We start from the raw sequence: 22287 nt of genomic DNA on the forward strand, positions 1-22287 counted from the left end.
ATAATCCATAAAGAGCTTTTCGTAACTTCAATATTACCTTTGATTTATCAAGATTGATTCCTTCAGGAACACTTACATATTTTGGTCGATCAATTTCACCATGAAGAAATGCTGTTTTGACATCCAACTGTTCAACATGCCAATTCCTAGAAACTGATAATGCAAATAATAATTTAACAACTGATAGAGCTGGTGTAGGAGATGCAGTTTCCTCAGGAGTATACTTTTCAGTATCTTTGCATCCTACAACAACTAAACGAGCCTTACACACACCATTGTCCTTAACTGTAAATACCCATTTCAACGGAATACTTTTCATACCTTGTTTTCTTTCCACAATTTCCCAAACTTCATGTTGGTTTATAGCTTCAAGTTCGGACTGAATGGCAGTAATCCATTTACTACTTTCTGAACATGTCATTGCTTCCAGATATGTTTGAGGTGTTTTACTTGTCTGATAGATTTTTGTATCATATACAAAACCAAATGGATTCAAAATTGTGGCATTAACTGAAATTTGCGGCATATCAAGTCCACTGGTTTCATTGCCATCAAAATCATCTAGCTGGGATATTTCTTCATATTCTATCTCATTATTTATCTGAGAGCTAACTGAAACATTTTCTAACATATTTGTAGCACTTATTTTATCAACAGAATTGTTGGAGCTACTCTGTACTGGACTTGTAGTTCTTACAGAATCAGAGTTTTGTTCAACTGATTTCATTTCAACAGGATTGTTTGCAACTGATACAACAGAATTGCCAGTAGGTGGCACAACAGATATGTCCGTAATGGACGCAACAGAATTGCCTACAGAGGGCGTAACAGAAACATTCTCACTGGACTCAACAGATTCAGACGAAACTGTTAATTCATCACTTGGGACTGATAACTTTGATTCATATGACTTGTAGGTCAACTCTTCATTTATTAGAACATTACAAGATGTAATAGTCTTACATGTTTTGGGATCATACAACAAATAGCCAGTATCGGTATATCCTATTAAATACATTGTGCTAGATCTTGCATTCAACTTTTTACCTTTTGGAACATTTTCATTTCTAACTTCTGCCTGTGAACCGAAAATTCTTATATTTTGCAGATCGGCTTGTTTTCCATAGAGTTTTTCATATGGAGTCAAAAAGTCTAATGATGAATGAGGCGTACGATTGTATAGATAGCAAGCCGTCGAAAATGCAAAACCCCAGAAAGTATTTGGAAAGCCTGATTCAAATAACAAGGCTCTAGCCCTTTCTTGGAGTGTTCTATTGAACCTTTCAGCAGTTCCATTATGCTCATGTTGATAAGGTTCTGCTAACTGAATTTGAATACCAAACTGATCGAGAACTTGTTGACAAGATTCGCTGATAAACTCTGTTCCATTATCACAACGTAATTTTCTGAATTGACCAGGACTAGGAAATAATGACTGAAGATAGTTCAAAGCAGACTTCAAAAACTTGAAAGTTTCAGACTTTTGTTTCATTAGGAATATTTGTGCATATCTTGAATAATCATCTAGAACAATTAAAATATACTTTTTCTTAGTGTAATGTGTTGGCGGATTGACAGTTAATAGATCTGAATGAAGAATTTCACAAGCTCTAGTGGCTCGATCTCTTTCTTTTGAACATGTTTTTCTGGTCATTTTTGCTTTAGAACAAATTGTACAATTACTAGTACTGAGATTATACGTGAGTTCTTTAACTCCTTGAACAACATTAGGTAATTTTCCTAAGTAAGAAGATGATATATGACCCATTCTACGATGCCACATACTACCTTCCTGAGCCAACATTTTTAACTGATTACGAGTAAATCTTTTACGTAATTTTCGTGTTTCTCTTCTACTATTATTGACTTTCTTATTGGATTTGATAACTGAGAGTTTCATTTTAAAACTAGAATTATCTTTCAAACTTAACTGTTTATTTGTACTTTCTACTTTATTAACATTAATTTTGTTGATACTACTTGTATCACCAGGATTGACTCTTGCTGAAATTCGATAAACGCCATCCGATACAAAGAGCAGGGAGATCTTTCTTCTTAATTTTCTAGATAAAATAAATCCATTATTAGCATTTAGCACAAGACTTGTCCCAAACTGAATATTAAATGCACGGACACTGAGAATATTATCCCTTACTTCGGGGACATACTGAACATTAGCTAGATGTACAATGTGCGAACTTTTTCCAAACTGTACTAATAATGGAAGAGTTCCCTGACCCATTGACATAGTGCTTTCAGTTTCCGATGCCAAAACAACAGATATCGGCTCTTTATAAGCCTGATAGTTCAACAAAATATTCTGTACATTCACTACATGGTGAGATGCACCAGAATCAACTAGAAATGTTGCAAACATACTGAAATTATTCAAATCGAACAATGACTTACTAGATTTTTGATCTTTCAGTTTCCTACAGTCCTTCTTTTCGTGTCCCTTCTTATGGCAGAAAAAGCAGAATCTCTCTGTGTTCACACATGTGTTTGACTTGTGGAACATCAAACCACATTTTCTGCAACTTGCATCACGCTTTTCAGCTGGTGACATTTTCTTTATTTTCTCCAACTGATCTAGTGTGTAAGGACTCTTTTCTGCCCTTTTCTCTTTAAAATAAGGAGACCTCTTTGCTGGATATTTCTCTTTCTTGGAACCATCCCTGTTTGTTCGATCAGACCTATTCTCTAAACAAAAATCACAACAATTATTATCATCTCTCTTACCACATTTGATGCAGAGCACTGAAACTGAATTAGGATTAGCAAAAGTACATTCTCCAATGGGATCGTCAATACAAAAAGAGCATACAGTATACACTTCATTGATCTCAGTATTGAGATTCTCACCTGTAATACCAAAACACTCGGAACAAATATCCAAACTATCATTTGATTCATTCTAATACATACTGTTTTCTGCTTCCTTAAAATATTGGCTATTCGCCACCTCCAGAAAGGCATTCTTTACGAACTCGTACGTCCTCGTTTCCTCTGGTAGTGTAGCCATTGTGGTGAAAAACGCCAAGAAACCACTAGCATCCTTGATTTTATGTAGAAAATATCCCACTATGATCTTCGGGTCCAACGGAAAGCCCAGTTCCTTGAATTCTTGAACTCCTTTTTCGAATTGTGATACGAAGTTCACCGGGTTCATCTTCGGGTAAAATGTGATTTTTCCAAAATTGTCCAAAACTTCCACCATTTTTTGAACATCATTTTTGCCGAACATTTGGATAAGTTTCTTGAAGGCTTCAGCTGCCGATTCTTCATTTTCTATTACAGCTCTGGGAGCGTGCTGCAACGATGCTTCCAAGTATTGTAGGACTTGAGCGTTGTACATGTTCTTCTCATCTACGCTCATGTTGCACTCTGGTCCACCCATGTTGTGCAGTAGAAATTGCGATCTTCCTAGGGCCCTAATGTCACGTTCGACTCTTTGTTTCCATGAACGGAAATTGGAATGACCCCTCAGCTTGTCGCTGTTCTCAAATTGAGGTATTATGAAGGTGGGTATATTGACCTTCTCCACAGATTGTTCTGATACTGTGCTTCCTGTTGACGTTGCCGGAGGATTCAAGTTGTTTATTTGCTCTGCCAACATCTTCACGAAATTGGTGTTCGTGAGCATTGCAAAAATATTTTCTGGTACTCCCATCGTTGACCTTTCGCTTGCATCGGATTGGTCCATCTCGATCATCTCTTCTTGATTGAACATGCTTGTTGTTGAACACGTGGTCGTCTAGTCTTCTGTTTAACACGTGGTCTTCTAGTCTTCTGTTTGTTAATTAATACGCACGCACATACACACAAGCGCTGCTACCATGTGAGGGTGGATACTCTTAAAACTGATGAGACGGTTTTAACAAAGTTTATTTGAAGATATATTAACACACTGGTGAATAATACAAAATGGCTGATGGTCGCTTGAAACTATTAATAGTGAGAGTAGCCTTTATCTATTCGCATTCCCGACAGAACTGGCTTCTGCACCATTAATAGCACGTGTACCTAACTTAGTTGCGCATGCGCATTAGGCCGAACATAATATTAGTTGTCAGCAGGTTGTTTTATAGAAGTGGACTGGTCCCAAAGCAACTTTGGCCAGCAGTTCTTACTTCAACATAAAGTATTTCGAAAGAATTTTTTAATTAACATTTCTCAGAATACGTAAAAAAAATTATAAACTATTGATATAGAATGAACGCATCCTGTGGGAATATCATAGACTTATAAATAACATGGACTCCGCATGTGAGAGAGAAGTCGGTTGGTTGAATAAGATGGAAAGTTTGTGGGCAAGCTGTCAAAAGGTTATAGAACACAAGTTTATGCGAAAATTTTCTTCAATAAATTTTAAACAAGCTTCCGAGAAGACACACAGAAATTCCATAGCATTCCTTCGAAATCAATTATGTCAAAAAATATGTGAGTTTTAGTCACAAATAGATGTAATGAGAATAATAATCAACTTATCAACACCTTGTGGGCAAAGTCTGCGAAAATTGTAAAAATTTTCCATAATAAATGTTCAACAAGCTTCCGAGAAGGCAAACAGGAATTCCTTAACATTCCTTCGAAATGGAAAATATAAAAATTATGTGAGTTTCATTCAAGAATAAATATAATGTGAATAATACTCAACGTATGAACACCTTGTGGGCAACGTCTGCGTTAATATCCATCATATGATTTTGACATTGCCCACACGGAATCAGTTCATCTCTTTCTTGTTCGATCAAAACGCATAAGCCCTTCTCTCTCTAATGCATACAACCCCTCGATCTACTGAAAAGTCACGTGACAGTGAGTCCATGTATTATAAGTCTATGGGGAATATATATCAAATTAATTCTAACAAAACTGAGCAAAAATATATATCAAATTGATTCTTTCCAATCGACAATAATCAATCAAGAAATATTTAATGTTTTGATAATTCATTCAAATACCTATATCATTAAATTTAATTCCTATGAAACTCACAAAATGTTGAAAATTTCTCTTTCATTCGTAAAGAAATTGATTCAACATAAATTAATTCATATTTTATTATAAAACCATTTGCCTAGTTCCAAAGTAATACAAGAAATTAGTAGTTCGAAATATCTTATTCTGAAATAATGAGAGGATATGTCGAAATAATTGTATAAATATTTGAAATTAAAGAAATAAACCGAAATCACTATGAATTTATCTTCGTACCCGCATTACGACCGCATCTGACCAAAGATATTAATATGTGTGTGTAATATCTTTGCATCTGACGGTTAGACTCCTTCCATGGGTTATTAGTTCACTGAGAAAGAAGAAAGAAGTTCAATTAGTTCAATGGTGCAGAACACATTGAACATAGAGTTCAATGGCAGAACACAAATCTTGAAACATAGAAGGGGACGCAATATCATAGAGAAGGACTTACATCTTCTTCTATTTTTTACTCACAGATTACAGAGTAGTAGCAAAGAGTAACAACTTGTTACTCTTTGGTAGTAGTTTTTACTCATGTGTCAAATGAAACTACCCATGAGGGCGCTGCGACTTGTAAACAAACATGGCGTCAAATAAGTATTCTTCGTTCTGTGTGTGAAAGCAACGTAGATTTTCTTCGATTATCGCGTTATTTGTCAAGGTAGTGAATAATTATGGGATTAATAATTGTGCTCAAGTTCCTCCAAAACTTTCTGAGCATATTAGTGTAGTTTGATGAAGATTTTACAGGAATCCAAAAACTGTCATTGTATCATTTCACTTATATGATCAAAGAAATTTGTGGAAAAACTCTTTTTGATTATCTATATCATCAGGTATCTGATGAATTTAAAAAAATTAAAAATTCCATGATAATACTCCAAACCAAAGATATTGTAATATCTTTGCTCCAAACGATAAACGAAACTGATTTATTGTGATGACCAGAAGAATCTGTACACATTTGTATGGATAATATCAATAAAATGTATCAATTTTCACTTTCATAATTGTGTCTGATATTTTTATTATTTATTGTCTTTCGATTTAACACATGAATGAGAAAAGGTAATTTGTATGGGAAATAAAGCTCTATCTTCTTCAAGATAACCAGTAATATATGCTGTACCAAAATATGTTTGCGAAGTATCATATTAGTCGTCATCAAAACACTAATGAATAAATAAATAAATATAACTCACCTTATAAGAGATTATTGCACTTACTAATGTTAGTCTTGACCATACTAACACAATCACATACTAGGAAATAAACAGAAGTAGAGTGGTAAGACAGTACTCCGTACTATTATCTGGGAATCTCAACCTCCACCCTTACCCATCCTTTGCCACAATTTGTGTTCTATCCCTTCTGTTTGTACGATTCTCCTGCTGGTGTGAAAACCCGGGGGGGGACTGGAACGCAATCGCGGTTCTTTTTTTCCTAACTCACCATTGTTCACCTCTACCAATGTTAGTACGAATCACTGTTGGTGTGGAAACCCCGGGGGGAGACAGAAAGCACCTAGAGGTGAACCGCCATCATTCGAATGTATGTAGTATTCGAAAAAATTGGCTCGTTAAGTAATAAGCTACTGAACACGTTCAGAAGAGAATGTTACTGAAAACAATCAATGAAAGTAACACGTTTATTAAAATTTATTTATGAAGTCTTGTGATATTTAACATGAATGCAGTTTACAATAATTTACATAATATTTTGATCAAAATTCGTATTTCATCACAAAATCTTGTGATCCTATAAGTTCTCCTGATGACTGGAAAGACACTTGACATCCTAAATTTTCGAATGAACAGACTTCATGTGTCTGTCAAGAGTATCTTTCAAACTAGCAGCATATTCACATAAGTTACATTTGTGATTCTTCACTTTTAAATTAACCGAGTTTGTTAACCGAGTCTGTTGTTAAGGTTATTTTTTCCACTAGCAGCATATTCACACAAGTGACACTGGTGTTTCTTGACTTTTAAATGTACAGAACTCATATGTATTTTAAGGTTCGTTTTTAAAGCGGCAGCATATTCACATAAATCACATTTGTATTTTTTGACATTTGAATGAACCGACTTTTTATGTCTGTTAAGGATACTTTTATTATTGGCAGCATATTCACACATGAGACACTTGTCTTTCTTGACTTTTAAATGTACAGAACTTACGGCCGGTTTCATAATCAAACCTAAAGTCGCTTTAATTTTAAAGCTTCCTTTAACCCAACTAAAAATGACATTGAAGGAAGCTTTAAGCCTAAAGTGACTTTAAATTTGATTATGAAACTGGACGTTATATGTGGTTTAAGGCTCGTTTCTACAGCAGACCACTGAACTCTATTCCCATAGAGTTCAATGTTCCAAACATACATAACCTTATTCCAAAAACGTGTCCCCTGTGTTGCCTATCTATCATTGAACTCTATGGGAACCATAGAGTTCAGTGCTATCGCAGTCTCTTATTTCTCTTTTTTTTATTGTCGTTTCTACCCTCAGATCAATAAAAATGTTTTTTATTGATCTGTGTTTCTACCAGAGACATTCTCTATGGTTTCTACTGAAACTTAAAAACAAATTCAAATTATCCTTTCCAATATCAAGCTCACCTTAAGCACCAAAACGAAACGTTATGCTTTAATTTCAAAGATATTACACACACAGGTTAGGTGAATCTGAAACATAGAATCAAAAACATAAAAGGGTAAGTTGTATCTGATCAAAAACTAACTTCTTCTTTATAGATATTTGTATTTTTTTATAGGTATGTCATATATATAATGTAAATAATTAATTAATGTATTGAATATATTTCAAGATTATGAAAACAGTCATTAAAACACAAAAAATTTTCCGTTTCTCGATATAAACATTATCGCATATGTGACACTTGTTTTTCTTGTTATTTAAATGAACCGACATTATATGTACTTCTTTTTACAGCGGTGGCATATTCACATTTGTATTTATTTTTCATTTAAATGAACTGAATCTACATGTTCTTTTAGGCTTTTTTTCGCAGCAGTGGCATATTCACATATGTCACATTTGTATTTTTTTACATTTAAATGAACCAACTTTATATGTCTGTCACGGTGACTTTTTAAATAAGAAGCATAATCGCACATATGACACTTGTGTTTCTTGTTATTTAAATGAATCCCCTCTATATGTACTTTGAGGCTTCCTTTAATAGCAGTGGCAAATTCACATAAGTGACATTCGTATTTTTTGACATTTAAATGAATTGACTCTATATGTCTGTCAAGGCTTCTTTTTTCAGTAGCGGCATATTCACATAAGTGACATTTGTATTTTTTGATATTTAAATGAACCGCCTCTATATGTTTGTCAAGGTGACTTTTAAAAGGAGTAGCATAATCGCACATGTGACATTTGTATTTTTTGATATTTAAATGAACCCCCTCTATATGTACTCTAAGGCTTCTTTTAAGAGCAGCGGCATATTCACATAAGTGACATTTGTATTTTTTGACATTTAAATGAACCCCCTCCATATGTACTTCAAGGCTTCCTTTTTCAGCAGTGGCATAATCACACAATTGACATTTGTATTTTTTGACATTTAAATGAACCCCCTCCATATGTACTTCAAGGCTTCCTTTTTCAGCAGTGGCATAATCACACAATTGACATTTGTATTTTTTGACATTTAAATGAACCAACTTGATATGTCTGTGAAGGTGACTTTTCAAATAAGAAGCATAATCGCACATATGACACTTGTGTTTCTTGTTTTTTAAATGAATCCCCTCTATATGTGTTTCGAGGTTTCCTTTAAAAGCAGCGGCATATTCGCATAAGTGACATTTGTATTTTTTGACATTTAAATGAACCCCCTCTATATGTACTTTAAGGCTTCCTTTAACAGCAGTGGCATATTCACATAAGTGACATTTGTATTTTTTGACATTTAAATCAACTGTCTTTGTATGTCTGTCAAGGTTACTTTTCGAACTAGCAGCATTGTGGCACTTATGATCCTTGATATCTGAATGAGCATTGTCGAAATGGACTTTTAGGTGGTCCTTTCCACTTGTGAAATACTGGCATATACGAAACTTGTTTTCTTTAGCTTTCAGATGAATTCCAAGGTTACCCATCTGACATTCATGAAGTTCATTCTGCTCCAGAAGGACCGGTTCAGAGTTATTCCTCGGTGGATCTACAACTCGAGAAGAAATTCCTCGAGTTAATAGATTTGCATCGTCTTCTCTTGAGATAATTCCTTCATTCTTGACTAAATATTCTTTTCTTTCATGAATCCCATCTTCATCCAGAAATTGTTCGACAATGTCAATAACTCCTAATTTTTCTTCTAACTTTACACTGAAAAAAATTGGGTTACTCTAGTCAATTGAACTCTTTGAAAAAAAAATAGAAAAGAATGAAAAATGTATGGCTGGATGTATTAACTAAACTGAGAATAAAATACATGAATAAAGAAAGATACAATTGATGTTTATAAACTTTCATCATTCAAATAACAAGCCACAGCTGGTTACCTAACCAATATAAGTGAGGTAAGGTTAGATCACTCCTTGGACCATAAATACATGAAAAGGAAAATAAACATTTTTTGTTGTCCAAAGACTGTAGTGAGATAGTTGCTTAGTGTTTCCAATTACAATTGAAAATTGGACTCGGACATTGTTGTCACATCAATTTTCAATTCGAAAATATGAGAAAGTACATACATTTTTCCATGTAACGCCACTGCCTTGGTTCTTAGCATAGACCTAGCGTATGGTCCGTATATACACATTTGGTAACCGAAAGTTACCAGAGCGGTTACTCTGGTGACTGATATTGAACCAAATTGTCAGGAATTCGACATATACGGACCGCCCACTTACTAACCAGAAGTAACCAAAGTGTATATACGGACCACAGCCTTATTATTATAATACATGGACTCACTGTCACGTGACTTTCCATTAGATCGAGAGGTTGGGCGCATTAAAGAGAGAAGAGCTTATGCATTCTAATCGAATAAGAAAGAGATTCCCAGTAGGGATATGGTTTATTCGATGTCAGGAATATTGGAGAATAGCGATAGTAAAGGGTGACAAAATTTGAAATCATTCAGTCGATTTGTTCAAGAATTATTGAACTGTGGAATTTCACTCAAAAGATGAACATCACCCTGTGTGTATCCCAGCCAAAAACACGGGCGAATTTTGGCGCTGTAACCACAGCTTAACTATGGTTATGGTTATCTCTGACGTCATAGTTACTGATGACATTTATGTCATCAGCTGTTAGGTGTCAGCTGTACGTTTTGTTTGGTTAGTTTTCGATAAAAATAAGATTTTGGAGGGTAGAGACCAGAGATATATCTCTGGTAGAGACTTAGAGACCAAAGATATTACACATGTAATATCTTTGGTAGAGACGCATTATAGATTCCAGTAGAGTATTTGGCTCGACTTCGATTTATGCCCCACCTCAGGTTTTGATGATTATTTTTTTATAGATAGAATTTTTCATGAGGAATCGAATGGTAGTAATCTCAATCTGCGGAAATTTATAGTTCATTAGCTATGATTTTTTGAAATGTTCGTTAAATGCACTCAATTATGACATTTGAATGTTTGTTCACTGTAATTCTGGATTAATTCGAATGTTTTTCTCAACAGAAATCAACCACTTGAGCTTTTGAGGTAATTCATTGGAAGAAATGTGAATAATTGATCAATTTTGGCTAAAAATTGAACTGAATTATTTTGAGGTTAGGTTAGGTTGTTAGGTTGGGTTAGGACAGTGAAAAAACAATTTCATACATGAAAATATAATTTTTGGTGATTTAAATTTAAGTTTAAAGGACCGGAAAGTGAAAATATAATTTTTCATGATAATATAATGATGAAGCACGTATTTTGATGAAATTTCCGAAAAATCATTTCTCTCAAATTAAAAGTTTGTCGGGATTGATAGTTGTACGAATAGATTTTGTATCTTTTCCTGCATCCAGGAAAAAATCGGGTAAAACTTCGATTTATGCCCCACCTCGGATTTGAATTGAAATCGCCAAAAATGATATTTTCATGTATAAAATGGTTTTTCACTGTCCTAACCCAACCTAACAACCTAACCTAACCTCAAAATAATTGAGTTCAATTTTTAGCCAAAATTGATCAATTATTCACATTTCTTCCAATGAATTACCTCAAAAGCTCAAGTGGTTGATTTCTGTTGAGAAAAACATTCGAATTAATCCAGAATTACAGTGAACAAACATTCAAATGTCATAATTGAGTGCATTTAACGAACATTTCAAAAAATCATAGCTAATAAACTATAAATTTCCGCAGATTGAGATTACTACCATTCGATTCCTCATAAAAATTCTATCTATAAAAAAATAATTATCAAAATCTGAGGTGGGGCATAAATCGAAGTCGAGCCCAATACATTAATAATAAATCTTGATTATTAAAATGGAAACACGAAACCTCGGTTTTATTTGGTTTAGGACGCAAATGCCACTCGAAAATGTAATTCCTCGAAATTTCTAAATCTGTAGATAGATTATTCTTTATAGGTACATCTAAAATCAGGGAATGCATAGGCAATATCATCAAGATATATAAATTTCTAAGAAGAAGTAGTAGGGATATCACACATATAAGGCGAATTTTGGCGCTAGTGGTTAACTATGGTTAGGTTGTAGTTACTTGGGTAACCACATTTTGGCGAGGATAACCATGTAACTATGACGTTTCAATGACGTCACAGGAAGTTAACCACATAACTACACGTAACCAGCTGAAACATTCAAAAATAGTTTCTCGGATGAACATATACCCTGAATGCTGATTGAGTGCTGTGATTTTCTGTCTTGATAGCTATCCTGTTGGTTAACTGGCACTTTAGCTTTGATGTGGCATCCATCTATAGCTCCTATAACTCCTAAAAAAATCAATATTAGAGATAAGTAGTGCAATCAGAGTTATTATATACAGGCAAAATATCTATGTGAGTAGTGACTGGTAGATTTTGTATTTATTTATATTTACAATTCAATTTTTATCCAAAATTTTGAGAACACGACAAGAAACATTATTAAACTCGCCAGGAAAACCACATATCCGCTTGAACTTTCTTTCGGTTTCTTCTGCAAAAGCCCTACTAGGCTAAGTTATAAATTTCGTCATGAGGTCTTTAGACATAATTCTCATAAAATTTGTTATGCAGGCATGCACTGTGGAACAGGCCACATTGAATTTGTCAGAAATTGACAATATTGTTTCTTTTCTCGCTAAATATGCAATGCTTATTAGCAAAGATTTTTCTAGTCCGATTGGAAAATGACCACCACGGTACAGTTTTTCATACATATGATGTCCAAAAATACTCATTAATGAATGGAAAGTACTCTTCTCTAATCGAAATAATAAAAAAAAATCGTATTCAATATATCTAGGGAGCCACGACACAAAATATAATTCACATCTAAAGTGATCATCATTTACCAATAGAGCAGTCCACATCGATCCTTTACAATTATTTTTCTTCCTCCAAGCGTTAACTAAACCCATTATTGCAGGGGAACTTATGGTTTGCCTATGGATTCCAAATAATAGCTCTCCACTACCAGTAAACAGCGATAGTTTAATTTTTTTTGCCATTGGTGGATCCATCACAACACATACATATAACAAATTATAAAATACTCGGCTCGACTTCGATTTATGCCCCACCTCAGATTTTGATGATTATTTTTTTATAGATAGAATTTTTCATGAGGAATCGAATGGTAGTAATCTCAATCTGCGGAAATTTATAGTTCATTAGCTATGATTTTTTGAAATGTTCGTTAAATGCACTCAATTATGACATTTGAATGTTTGTTCACTGTAATTCTCGATCAATTCGAATGTTTTTCTCAACAGAACTCAACCAATTGGGCTTTTGAGGTAATTCATTGGAAGAAATGTGAATAATTGATCAATTTTGGCTAAAAATTGAACTCAATTATTTTGAGGTTAGGTTAGGTTGTTAGGTTGGGTTAGGACAGTGAAAAAACAATTTCATACATGAAAATATCATTTTTGGCAATTTAAATTTAAGTTTAAAGGACCGAAAAGTGAAAATATAATTTTTCATGATAATATAATGATATAGCACGTATTTTGATGAAATTTTCGAAAAATCATTTCTCTCAAATTAAAAGTTTGCCGGGATTGATAGTTATACGAATAGATTTTGTATCTTCTCCTGCATCCAGGAAAAAATCGGCAAAAAAATCTGACGTAGGCACTTTGTCGAATTCGAGAAAAAGCACTCTACAAAAATTTCAAAAAATCATAACTGCCGAACTATAAGTTTCCGCAGATTGAGACTAATACCATTCGATTCCTTATAAAAAATTCTATCTATAAAAAAATAATCATTAAAATCCGAGGTGGGGCATAAATCGAAGTTTTACCCATAATTTTAATTGATTATAGAAATAGGAATATATACAAAAACTCACCATGTGTTCAAAAGCAAAAAATTTCTTCTTCGGGGAATAAACAAAAATCTCGAAATACTCTAACTTTTCGCATTAAACAAAACAAACTCAGACGGAATGACGGAAATCAGCTGACTTGAGTTCTGTCATAGATTACAGATTTCTTTCATCCACATCCACTAGTTCTTGAACTGGCCACCAAACACTAGCGCCATTTCCGACGGGATTCCAAAAATTCTTAACCTAATTCTAAAAACGTGTCCCCCGTGTTGCCTATCTATTCGGCAGTCTCTCTCTTCTCTTGTCTCTGGAACAACTCTATTTAGCACAGAACACGGACAGACAGGGTCATAGACCTAATAAAATTATTAGGACTATGGACAGAGTATACGTCATTGAACTCTATGGGAATTCCCATAGAGTTCAATGGTATACGTATCATAGACATAGAGACATGGACTGAGCAATGCCAGCATGAAATTGGCTATTTATTAGAAAGAGAGAAAAGCTCGTCGGGACATACCTTTCTCTTTTTTGTTCTCATAGAGGTGAGTGTAGACCAATCAAAATTCTAGAAAAAGACAACTGCATTCCCGACGTGTTTTTCTCTCTGTCACTTTTTTTGACCGTATTTCATGCATAGATATAAAGGGAAGGCACAGTCCATGTCTCTATGTCTATGATACGTATACATTGAACCACAGAACACTAATATTGTACTCTATGGTTCCCAGAACTTTCTTTAGTTCAATGTGTTCAATGCAATGTTCTGTGGTACACAGAAGGAGAACCTATAGACATTTATAGATAGAGGAAGAACGATTAGGTCTATGCTCTCGTGCTCTCCAACCATTGAACTCTATGGTTTCATAAAGTTCAATGTCTCCAACAAAGAGTTAGGTTAACTCTTAATTAATTAAGTAATTAATCTTTGCCTTTTGGTTCTTTGGAGTCTTTACTTTTTACTCTATTTTTTACTTTGTTTCGGCCGGCTACCTTATAAAAATGTAAAAGAAAAATCAGATCCATTTCGCAGTTGTTCAGTATTTTTCCCTATTCGTGAATCATCCTTGGAACTAATTTTTTTGAGTTTTCGAATGGGGTCAAAATGGATAGGGGTGAATGCTGTAATAATACCGAAGAAAATGTACATTTTTCCTATGATGAGTGAGTATGCATTTCCCTCCATTATTTTCCATTTTTCCACTCATCTCTTCCAGTGAAAGGTTAGAGGAAAAATTCGAAGTTATCAACGTTATTGACCAATTTATAGATGGAGAAAGAATTCATGAAAGAGAACTATATATAATCAAGAATGAAGAAAATAACTCAAATTGCTTACTTGCACAAGTCAATGCAAATCCATTATCACCTGACGAGAAGAAAATGCCGCAGATCAATAACTCTGATCCTGCCCAATTGAAACATGAATGTCGAAAAAGTCATATGGAATGTAATGCTGCAGGTGAAGAAAATCATTTTGAGAACCATATACAATGTGATTATGCTTTCTGTCTTGAAGGTCGCGAGAAACTACATGTGAAATCTATTCATTCGAAAATTAACGAATACAAGTGTCATCTATGTGGGTTTGTTACAAATAGAAAAAGTAGTATTCGAAGGCACATCCACGCTGTTCATTTAAATATCAAGAAACTCAAGTGTCACTTATGTGAATATGCTACAAATGATAAAAGGTACCTTGACTCACATGTAAAAGTTGTTCATTTGAAAGTTGATGAAAAAGTCAAGATGTATGAGTGCCACTTGTGTGAGTATACGGCGAAGGCCAAGAAGAACCTTGGAAGACATATAAAATCTGTTCATTTGAGAATTAGGGATCACAAATGTCACTTGTGTGATTATGCTGGAAGTGAAAAAGGGGACCTTAAAAGACATGTAAAATCTGTTCATTTAGGTACTAAGGATCACAAGTGTCACTTGTGCGAATTTGCTACAAGTAATAAATCACGACTTAGATTACATGTGAAATCTGTTCATTTGAGAATAAGGGATCTTAAATGCCACTTGTGTGAATATGCTACAGGTAACAAAGCACAACTTGAATCACATATAAAATCTGTCCATTTGAAAATTAAAGATCACACGTGCCACTTGTGTGAATATGCTGTGAATGTTAAAAGGGACCTTGAAAAACATGTAAAAACCGTTCATTTGAGAATTAAGGATCACAAATGACGTAGTCTTGTGTGAATATACTGTGAGTGAGAAAAGAAGATTTTTAATTAATTAATGTCCATTTGAAAATTAATCAAATAAAGTGTTTGTTACTGCAATTATCAATTGGTTTATTTTTTTCTTAATTTTATTGTTCATTTTGGGATTTTAAACGGATGCTGAATCGAGAGTAGTGCATTATTATTTTCCGTTATATACAGGGTGTATTAGAAGGTAAGATTTTTTTTCAACAGAGAAGATAGAACTGGTCAAATTGAAGCGTTTCACCAAAAATAACCTATACAAAATTGAAAATGATTACTGAAATAGATCCTAACACGACTCTAGACCCATAGACAATCTGCCTAGACCTCAGATCAATAAGATTTTTATTGATCTGAGGCCTAGACCGTTTGTTAGCTAAATTATCGCAAAGGAATGTTACTCTTTACTCTGTAATCTGTGGGAATCAGAGACAAGAGAGACTTTCCCTTTCTCTATGGTGGGAATGGAAAAAACCATTGAACTTTCTTTAGTTCAATGGAAAAAACTTATCCCACAGATTACAGAGAATCTCTTTAATCTGTGACTAATTCATTAGACCATTTTCTGCAGAGACCTCTTTCCCTTTCTCTATGATTTTCTGTGCAGAACACCTTGAACATAGAGTTCATTGGCAGAACACAAATCTTGAAACATAGAAGGGGACGCAATATCATAGAGAAGAACTTACATCTTCTATTTTTTACTCATGTGTCGGACTAGTGGCCATCTACAAACATTGAACTAAAGAAAGTTCAATGTCTACAAATGAAACTACCGATGAGGGCGCTGCGACTTGTAAACAAACATGGCGTCAAATAAGTATTCTTCGTTCTGTGTGTGAAAGCAACGTAGATTTTCTTCGATTATCGCGTTATTTGTCAAGGTATTATGGGATTAATAATTGTGCTCAAGTTCGTCCAAAACTTTCTGAGCATATTAGTGTAGTTTGTTGAAGATTTTACAAGAATCCAAAAAATGTCATTGTATCATTTCACTTATATGATTAAAGAAATTTGTGAAAAACTCTTTTTGATTATCTATATCATCAGGTATCTGATGAATTTTAAAAAAATTAAAAATTCTATGATCATACTCCAAACCAAAGATATTGTAATATCTTTGCTCCAAACGATAAACGAAACTGATTTATTGTGATGACCAGAAGAATCTGTACACACATCAATAAAATGTATCAATTTTCACTTTCATAATTGTGTCTGATATTTTTATTATTTATTGTCTTTCGATTTAACAAACACATAAATGAGAAAAGGTAATTTGTATAGGAAATAAATCTCTATCTTCTTCAAGATAACCAGTAATATATGCTGTACCAAAATATGTTTGCGAAGTATCATATTCGTCGTCATCAAAACACTAATGAATAAATAAATAAATATAACTCACCTTATAAGAGATTATTGCACTTACTAATGTTAGTCTTGACCATACTAACACAATCACATACTAGCAAATAAACAGAAGTAGAGTGGTAAGACAGTACTCCGTACTATTATCTGGGAACTTCAACCTCCACCCTCACCCATCCTTTGCCACAATTTGTGTTCTATCCCTTCTGTTTGTACGATTCTCCTGCTGGTGTGAAGACCCGGGGGGGACCGGAACGCAATCGCGGTTCTTTTTCTCCTAACTTGCCATTGTCCACCTCTACCAAAGTTAGTACGAATCACTGTTGGTGTGGAAACCCCGAGGGGATACAGAAAGCACCTAGAGGTGAACCGCCATCATTCGAATGTATGTAGTATTTGAAAAAAAGTGGCTCGTTAAATAATAAGCTACTGAACACGTTTATTATAATTTATTTATGAAGTCTTGTGATATTTAACATGAATGCAGTTTACAATAATTTATATAATATTTTGATCAAAATTAGTATTTCATCACAAAATCTTGTGATCCTAAGTTCTCCTGATGACTGGAAAGACACTTGGCATCCTAAATTTTCGAATGAACAGACTTCACGTGTCTGTCAAGAGTATCTTTCAAACTAGCAGCATATTCAATTCACATAAGTTACATTTGTGATTCTTCACTTTTAAATGAACCGAGTTTATATGTCTGTTAAGGTTATTTTTTCCACTAGCAGCATATTCACACAAGTGACACTGGTGTTTCTTGACTTTTAAATGTACAGAACTCATATGTATTTTAAGGTTCGTTTTTAAAGCGGCAGCATATTCACATAGATCACATTTGTATTTTTTGACATTTAAATGAACCGACTTTATATATCTGTTAAGGGTACTTTTATTATTGGCAGCATATTCACACATGAGACACTTGTCTTTCTGGACTTTTAAAAGTTCAGAACTTACATGTGGTTTAAGGCTCGCATTGAACTAAAGAACCTCAGGCTACAATTAATGAAAATACAATTTCAAACACAACAACGATATCACAATAATACAAAAAAAAATGATTGATGATTGACTGTCAACTTGATCCTTTTATATTTTTTGTATTATTGTGATATCGTTGTTGTGTTTGAAATTGTTTTTTCATTAATTGTAGCCTGAGGAAGGTGAGAAATAAACCACCGAAATGTCGCCATCGAGATCTAGGTTTTTATTGTTCCTTCAACCTATATCAACATTCTTAATATTTATATTGGAACGAAAATTTGATTAAAAATCTTTTTAGTTTTTTACGTTGGGTGAATCTGAAACATACAGTATTTATAGATATTTGTATTTTTTTATAGGTATGTCATATATATAAAGTAAATAATTAATTAATGTATTAGAGAAATATATTTCAAGATTATGAAAACAGTCATTAAAACACAAAAAATTTTCCGTTTCTCGATATAAACATTATCGCATATGTGACACTTGTTTTTCTTGTTATTTAAATGAACCGACATTATATGTACTTCTTTTTACAGCGGTGGCATATTCACATTTGTATTTATTTTTCATTTAAATGAACTGAATCTACATGTTCTTTTAGGCTTTTTTTCACAGCAGTGGCATATTCACATATGTCACATTTGTATTTTTTTACATTTAAATGAACCAACTTTATATGTCTGTGAAGGTGACTTTTCAAATAAGAAGCATAATCGCACATATGACACTTGTGTTTCTTGTTATTTAAATGAATCCCCTCTATATGTACTTTGAGGCTTCCTTTAACAGCAGTGGCAAATTCACATAAGTGACATTCGTATTTTTTGACATTTAAATGAATTGACTCTATATGTCTGTCAAGGCTTCTTTTTTCAGTAGCGGCATATTCACACAAGTGACATTTGTATTTTTTGATATTTAAATGAACCGCCTCTATATGTACTCTAAGGCTTCTTTTAAGAGCAGCGGCATATTCACATAAGTGACATTTGTATTTTTTTACATTTAAATGAACCCCCTCTATATGTACTCTAAGGCTTCTTTTAAGAGCAGCGGCATATTCACATAAGTGACATTTGTATTTTTTGACATTTAAATGAACCCCCTCCATATGTACTTCAAGGCTTCCTTTAACAGCAGTGGCATAATCACACAATTGACATTTGTATTTTTTGACATTCAAATGAACCAACTTTATATGTCTGTCAAGGCTACCTTTCAAACTAAAGGCATTATCGCATATGTGGCACTTGTGTTTCTTGTTTTTTAAATGAATCCCCTCTATATGTGTTTCGAGGTTTCCTTTAAAAGCAGCGGCATATTCGCATAAGTGACATTTGTATTTTTTGACATTTAAATGAACCCCCTCTATATGTACTTTAAGGCTTCCTTTTACAACAGCGGCATATTCACATAAGTGACATTTGTATTTTTTGACATTTAAATGAACCCCCTCTATATGTACTTTAAGGCTTCCTTTAACAGCAGTGGCGAATTCACATAAGTGACATTTGAATTTTTTGACATTTAAATGAACCAACTTTATATGTCTGTCAAGGCTACCTTTCAAACTAAAGGCATTATCGCATATGTGGCACTTGTGTTTCTTGTTTTTTAAATGAATCCCCTCTATATGTGTTTCGAGGTTTCCTTTAAAAGCAGCGGCATATTCGCATAAGTGACATTTGTATTTTTTGACATTTAAATGAACCCCCTCTATATGTACTTTAAGGCTTCCTTTAACAGCAGTGGCATATTCACATAAGTGACATTTGTATTTTTTGACATTTAAATCAACCGTCTTTGTATGTCTGTCAAGGTTACTTTTCGAACTAGCAGCATAGTGGCACTTATGATCCTTGATATCTGAATGAGCATTGTCGAAATGGACTTTTAGGTGGTCCTTTCCACTTGTGCAATACTGGCATATACGACACTTGTTTTCTTTAGCTTTCAGATGAATTCCAAGGTTACCCATCTGACATTCATGAAGTTCATTCTGCTCCAGAAGGACCGGTTCAGAGTTATTCCTCGGTGGATCTACAACTCGAGAAGAAATTCCTTGAGTTAATAGATTTGCATCGTCTTCTCTTGAGATAATTCCTTCATTCTTGACTAAATATTCTTTTCTTTCATGAATCCCATCTTCATCCAGAAATTGTTCGACAATGTCAATAACTCCTAATTTTTCTTCTAACTTTACACTGAAAAAAATTGGGTTACTCTAGTCAATTGAACTCTTTGAAAAAAAAATAGAAAAGAATGAAAAATGTATGGCTGGATGTATTAACTAAACTGAGAATAAAATACATGAATAAAGAAAGATACAATTGATGTTTATAAACTTTCATCATTCAAATAACAAGCCACAGCTGGTTACCTAACCAATATAAGTGAGGTAAGGTTAGATCACTCCTTGGACCATAAATACATGAAATGGAAAATAAACATTTTTTGTTGTCCAAAGACTGGAGTGAGATAGTTGCTTAGTGTTTCCAATTAAAATTGAAAATTGGACTCGGACATTGTTGTCACATCAATTTTCAATTCGAAAATATGGGAAAGTATATACATTTTTCCATGTAACGCCACTGCCTTGGTTCTTAGCATAGACTTATAATACATGGACTCACTGTCACGTGACTTTCCAGTAGATCGAGAGGTTGGGTGCATTAAAGAGAGAAGAGCTTATGCATTCTAATCGAATAAGAAAGAGATTCCCAGTACGGATATGGTTTATTCGATGTCAGGAATATTGGAGAATAGCGATAGTAAAGGGTGACAAAATTTGAAATCATCAATCAGAATTATTGAACTGTGGAATTTCACTCATAAGATGAACATCACCCTGTGTATATCCCAGCCAAAAACACTATATGTGTGATATCCCTACTACTTCTTCTTAGAAATTTATATATGTTGATGATATTGCCTACGCATTACCTCATTCTGATTTTAGATGTACCTATAAAGAATAATCTATCTACAGATTTAGAAATTTCGAAGAATTACATTTTCGAGTGGCATTTGCGTCCTAACCCAAATAAAACCGAGGTTTCGTGTTTCCATTTTAATAATCAAGATTTATTATTAATGTATTGTATTGTTATTTGTAGTACTGAGGCTGGATCCCTCTTAAATGCATTTTAGTCATAAAAATAACTTAATTCAGTTGAGTTAACAAATCCAGCTTAATAGAAATAAATAAAAAATATATAAATACTCACTCATCAATAAATGTTTCTTCAATACTTATACGATGATCACCCATATCAATTTTTGTTAAGTCCGTATCTGGATTTAAAGGAGATTATAAAATAAGTAAATCCTGTCAAGTTGAATGTTGCATATATTTTGAAGGACCTTTCACTTATGGCATTCTAGCCAGTAATAAAGGTAACAAGAACAACATCATTTCTTATCAATCCTCATCAAAATTATGTACTTAATTTAATTTTTGATTCGAAAATTTCAAGAAGACCATTTTGTTTATTGCAGTTTCTACTAAAACTCAAATCATTCTTTTTAATATAAAACTCACCTTAAACGCCGAAACCAAAACGGCAACAAAATATTTTCAGGTTAGATTTCAGTTATGACCATAGACCTAATAATAAGGTCTATGGTTATCATTGAACTCTATGGTTCCCATAGAGTTCAATGATGGTTATGACCATTGAACTCTATGGGAACCAAAGAGTTCAATGGTTATGACCAAAGATATTGGTTAATTAATATCTTTGGTTATGACAGAGTTATGAGGTTAGGTGAATCTGAAACACTAGTGTGAACTTAGCAACGGTTTTCCAGCCACGGTTCTGACGTACGGTGCTTCGATGGCGCGAGGCGGAGTCGACCGTGCGCGGCGTTGCCAAACTGCACAGAAGGAAGTGAACGATTCATTCGCTTGTATTTCGATATTATTTCATTGGAATGAGAGGAATAATGAAATTTACTCATTATTTCAATACAACCTATGTCTCCTGGCATTTGATTCTAAATAATTATTGCCTGTTCATTGATATCCGTACTATATAAGTGAAAAAATTATATCTCCGAAAATACTTCGTGTTCGTTGATGATTTTTTCGCTAAAATGTGTGTAATTGTATGCTTTATCAACTTCAATTCTCAAATGAATTTGGGACGCCGTCAGGACTTGAGGAATTGGGATTTTTGAGCCAGCAACGGTTTTCCGTTTCCCTAAAAACTCTATATCTCCGAAA

General features: G+C 33.8%; 2 protein-coding genes across 5 annotated transcripts; one reads left to right on the plus strand and one right to left on the minus strand.

The window, feature by feature from the left end:
* Nucleotides 1–7825: 7825 nt before the first annotated feature.
* LOC123308524 (zinc finger protein 845-like) lies at nt 7826–21692 on the minus strand. 2 transcript variants are annotated; one of them, XM_044891226.1, is made up of 4 exons: nt 21604–21692; nt 21290–21356; nt 18994–20266; nt 7826–8329 (listed from the first exon to the last, which is right to left on the minus strand). In XM_044891226.1, the coding sequence occupies exons 2-4, from the start codon at nt 21331–21333 to the stop codon at nt 7958–7960; spliced, it is 1689 nt and encodes a 562-aa protein (XP_044747161.1). In that variant the 5' UTR covers nt 21334–21356; nt 21604–21692; the 3' UTR covers nt 7826–7957. The 2 variants fall into 2 exon arrangements, with proteins under 2 accessions (XP_044747161.1, XP_044747160.1); XM_044891225.1 differs by lacking the exon at nt 7826–8329 and having other exon boundaries at nt 18389–20266.
* On the plus strand, nt 14329–15774 carry LOC123308544 (RE1-silencing transcription factor B-like). Of its 3 annotated transcripts, XM_044891257.1 has the most exons (3): nt 14329–14637; nt 14691–14935; nt 14993–15774. In XM_044891257.1, exons 1-3 carry the CDS (start codon nt 14579–14581, stop codon nt 15667–15669), a joined length of 981 nt encoding a protein of 326 aa, XP_044747192.1. In that variant the 5' UTR covers nt 14329–14578; the 3' UTR covers nt 15670–15774. The 3 variants fall into 3 exon arrangements, with proteins under 3 accessions (XP_044747192.1, XP_044747191.1, XP_044747190.1); XM_044891256.1 differs by having other exon boundaries at nt 14744–15774; XM_044891255.1 differs by having other exon boundaries at nt 14330–14637; nt 14691–15774.
* Nucleotides 21693–22287: the final 595 nt, after the last annotated feature.

The sequence above is a fragment of the Coccinella septempunctata genome, chromosome 2, assembly GCF_907165205.1.
Source record: "Coccinella septempunctata chromosome 2, icCocSept1.1, whole genome shotgun sequence".
NCBI lineage: Eukaryota > Metazoa > Arthropoda > Insecta > Coleoptera > Coccinellidae > Coccinella > Coccinella septempunctata.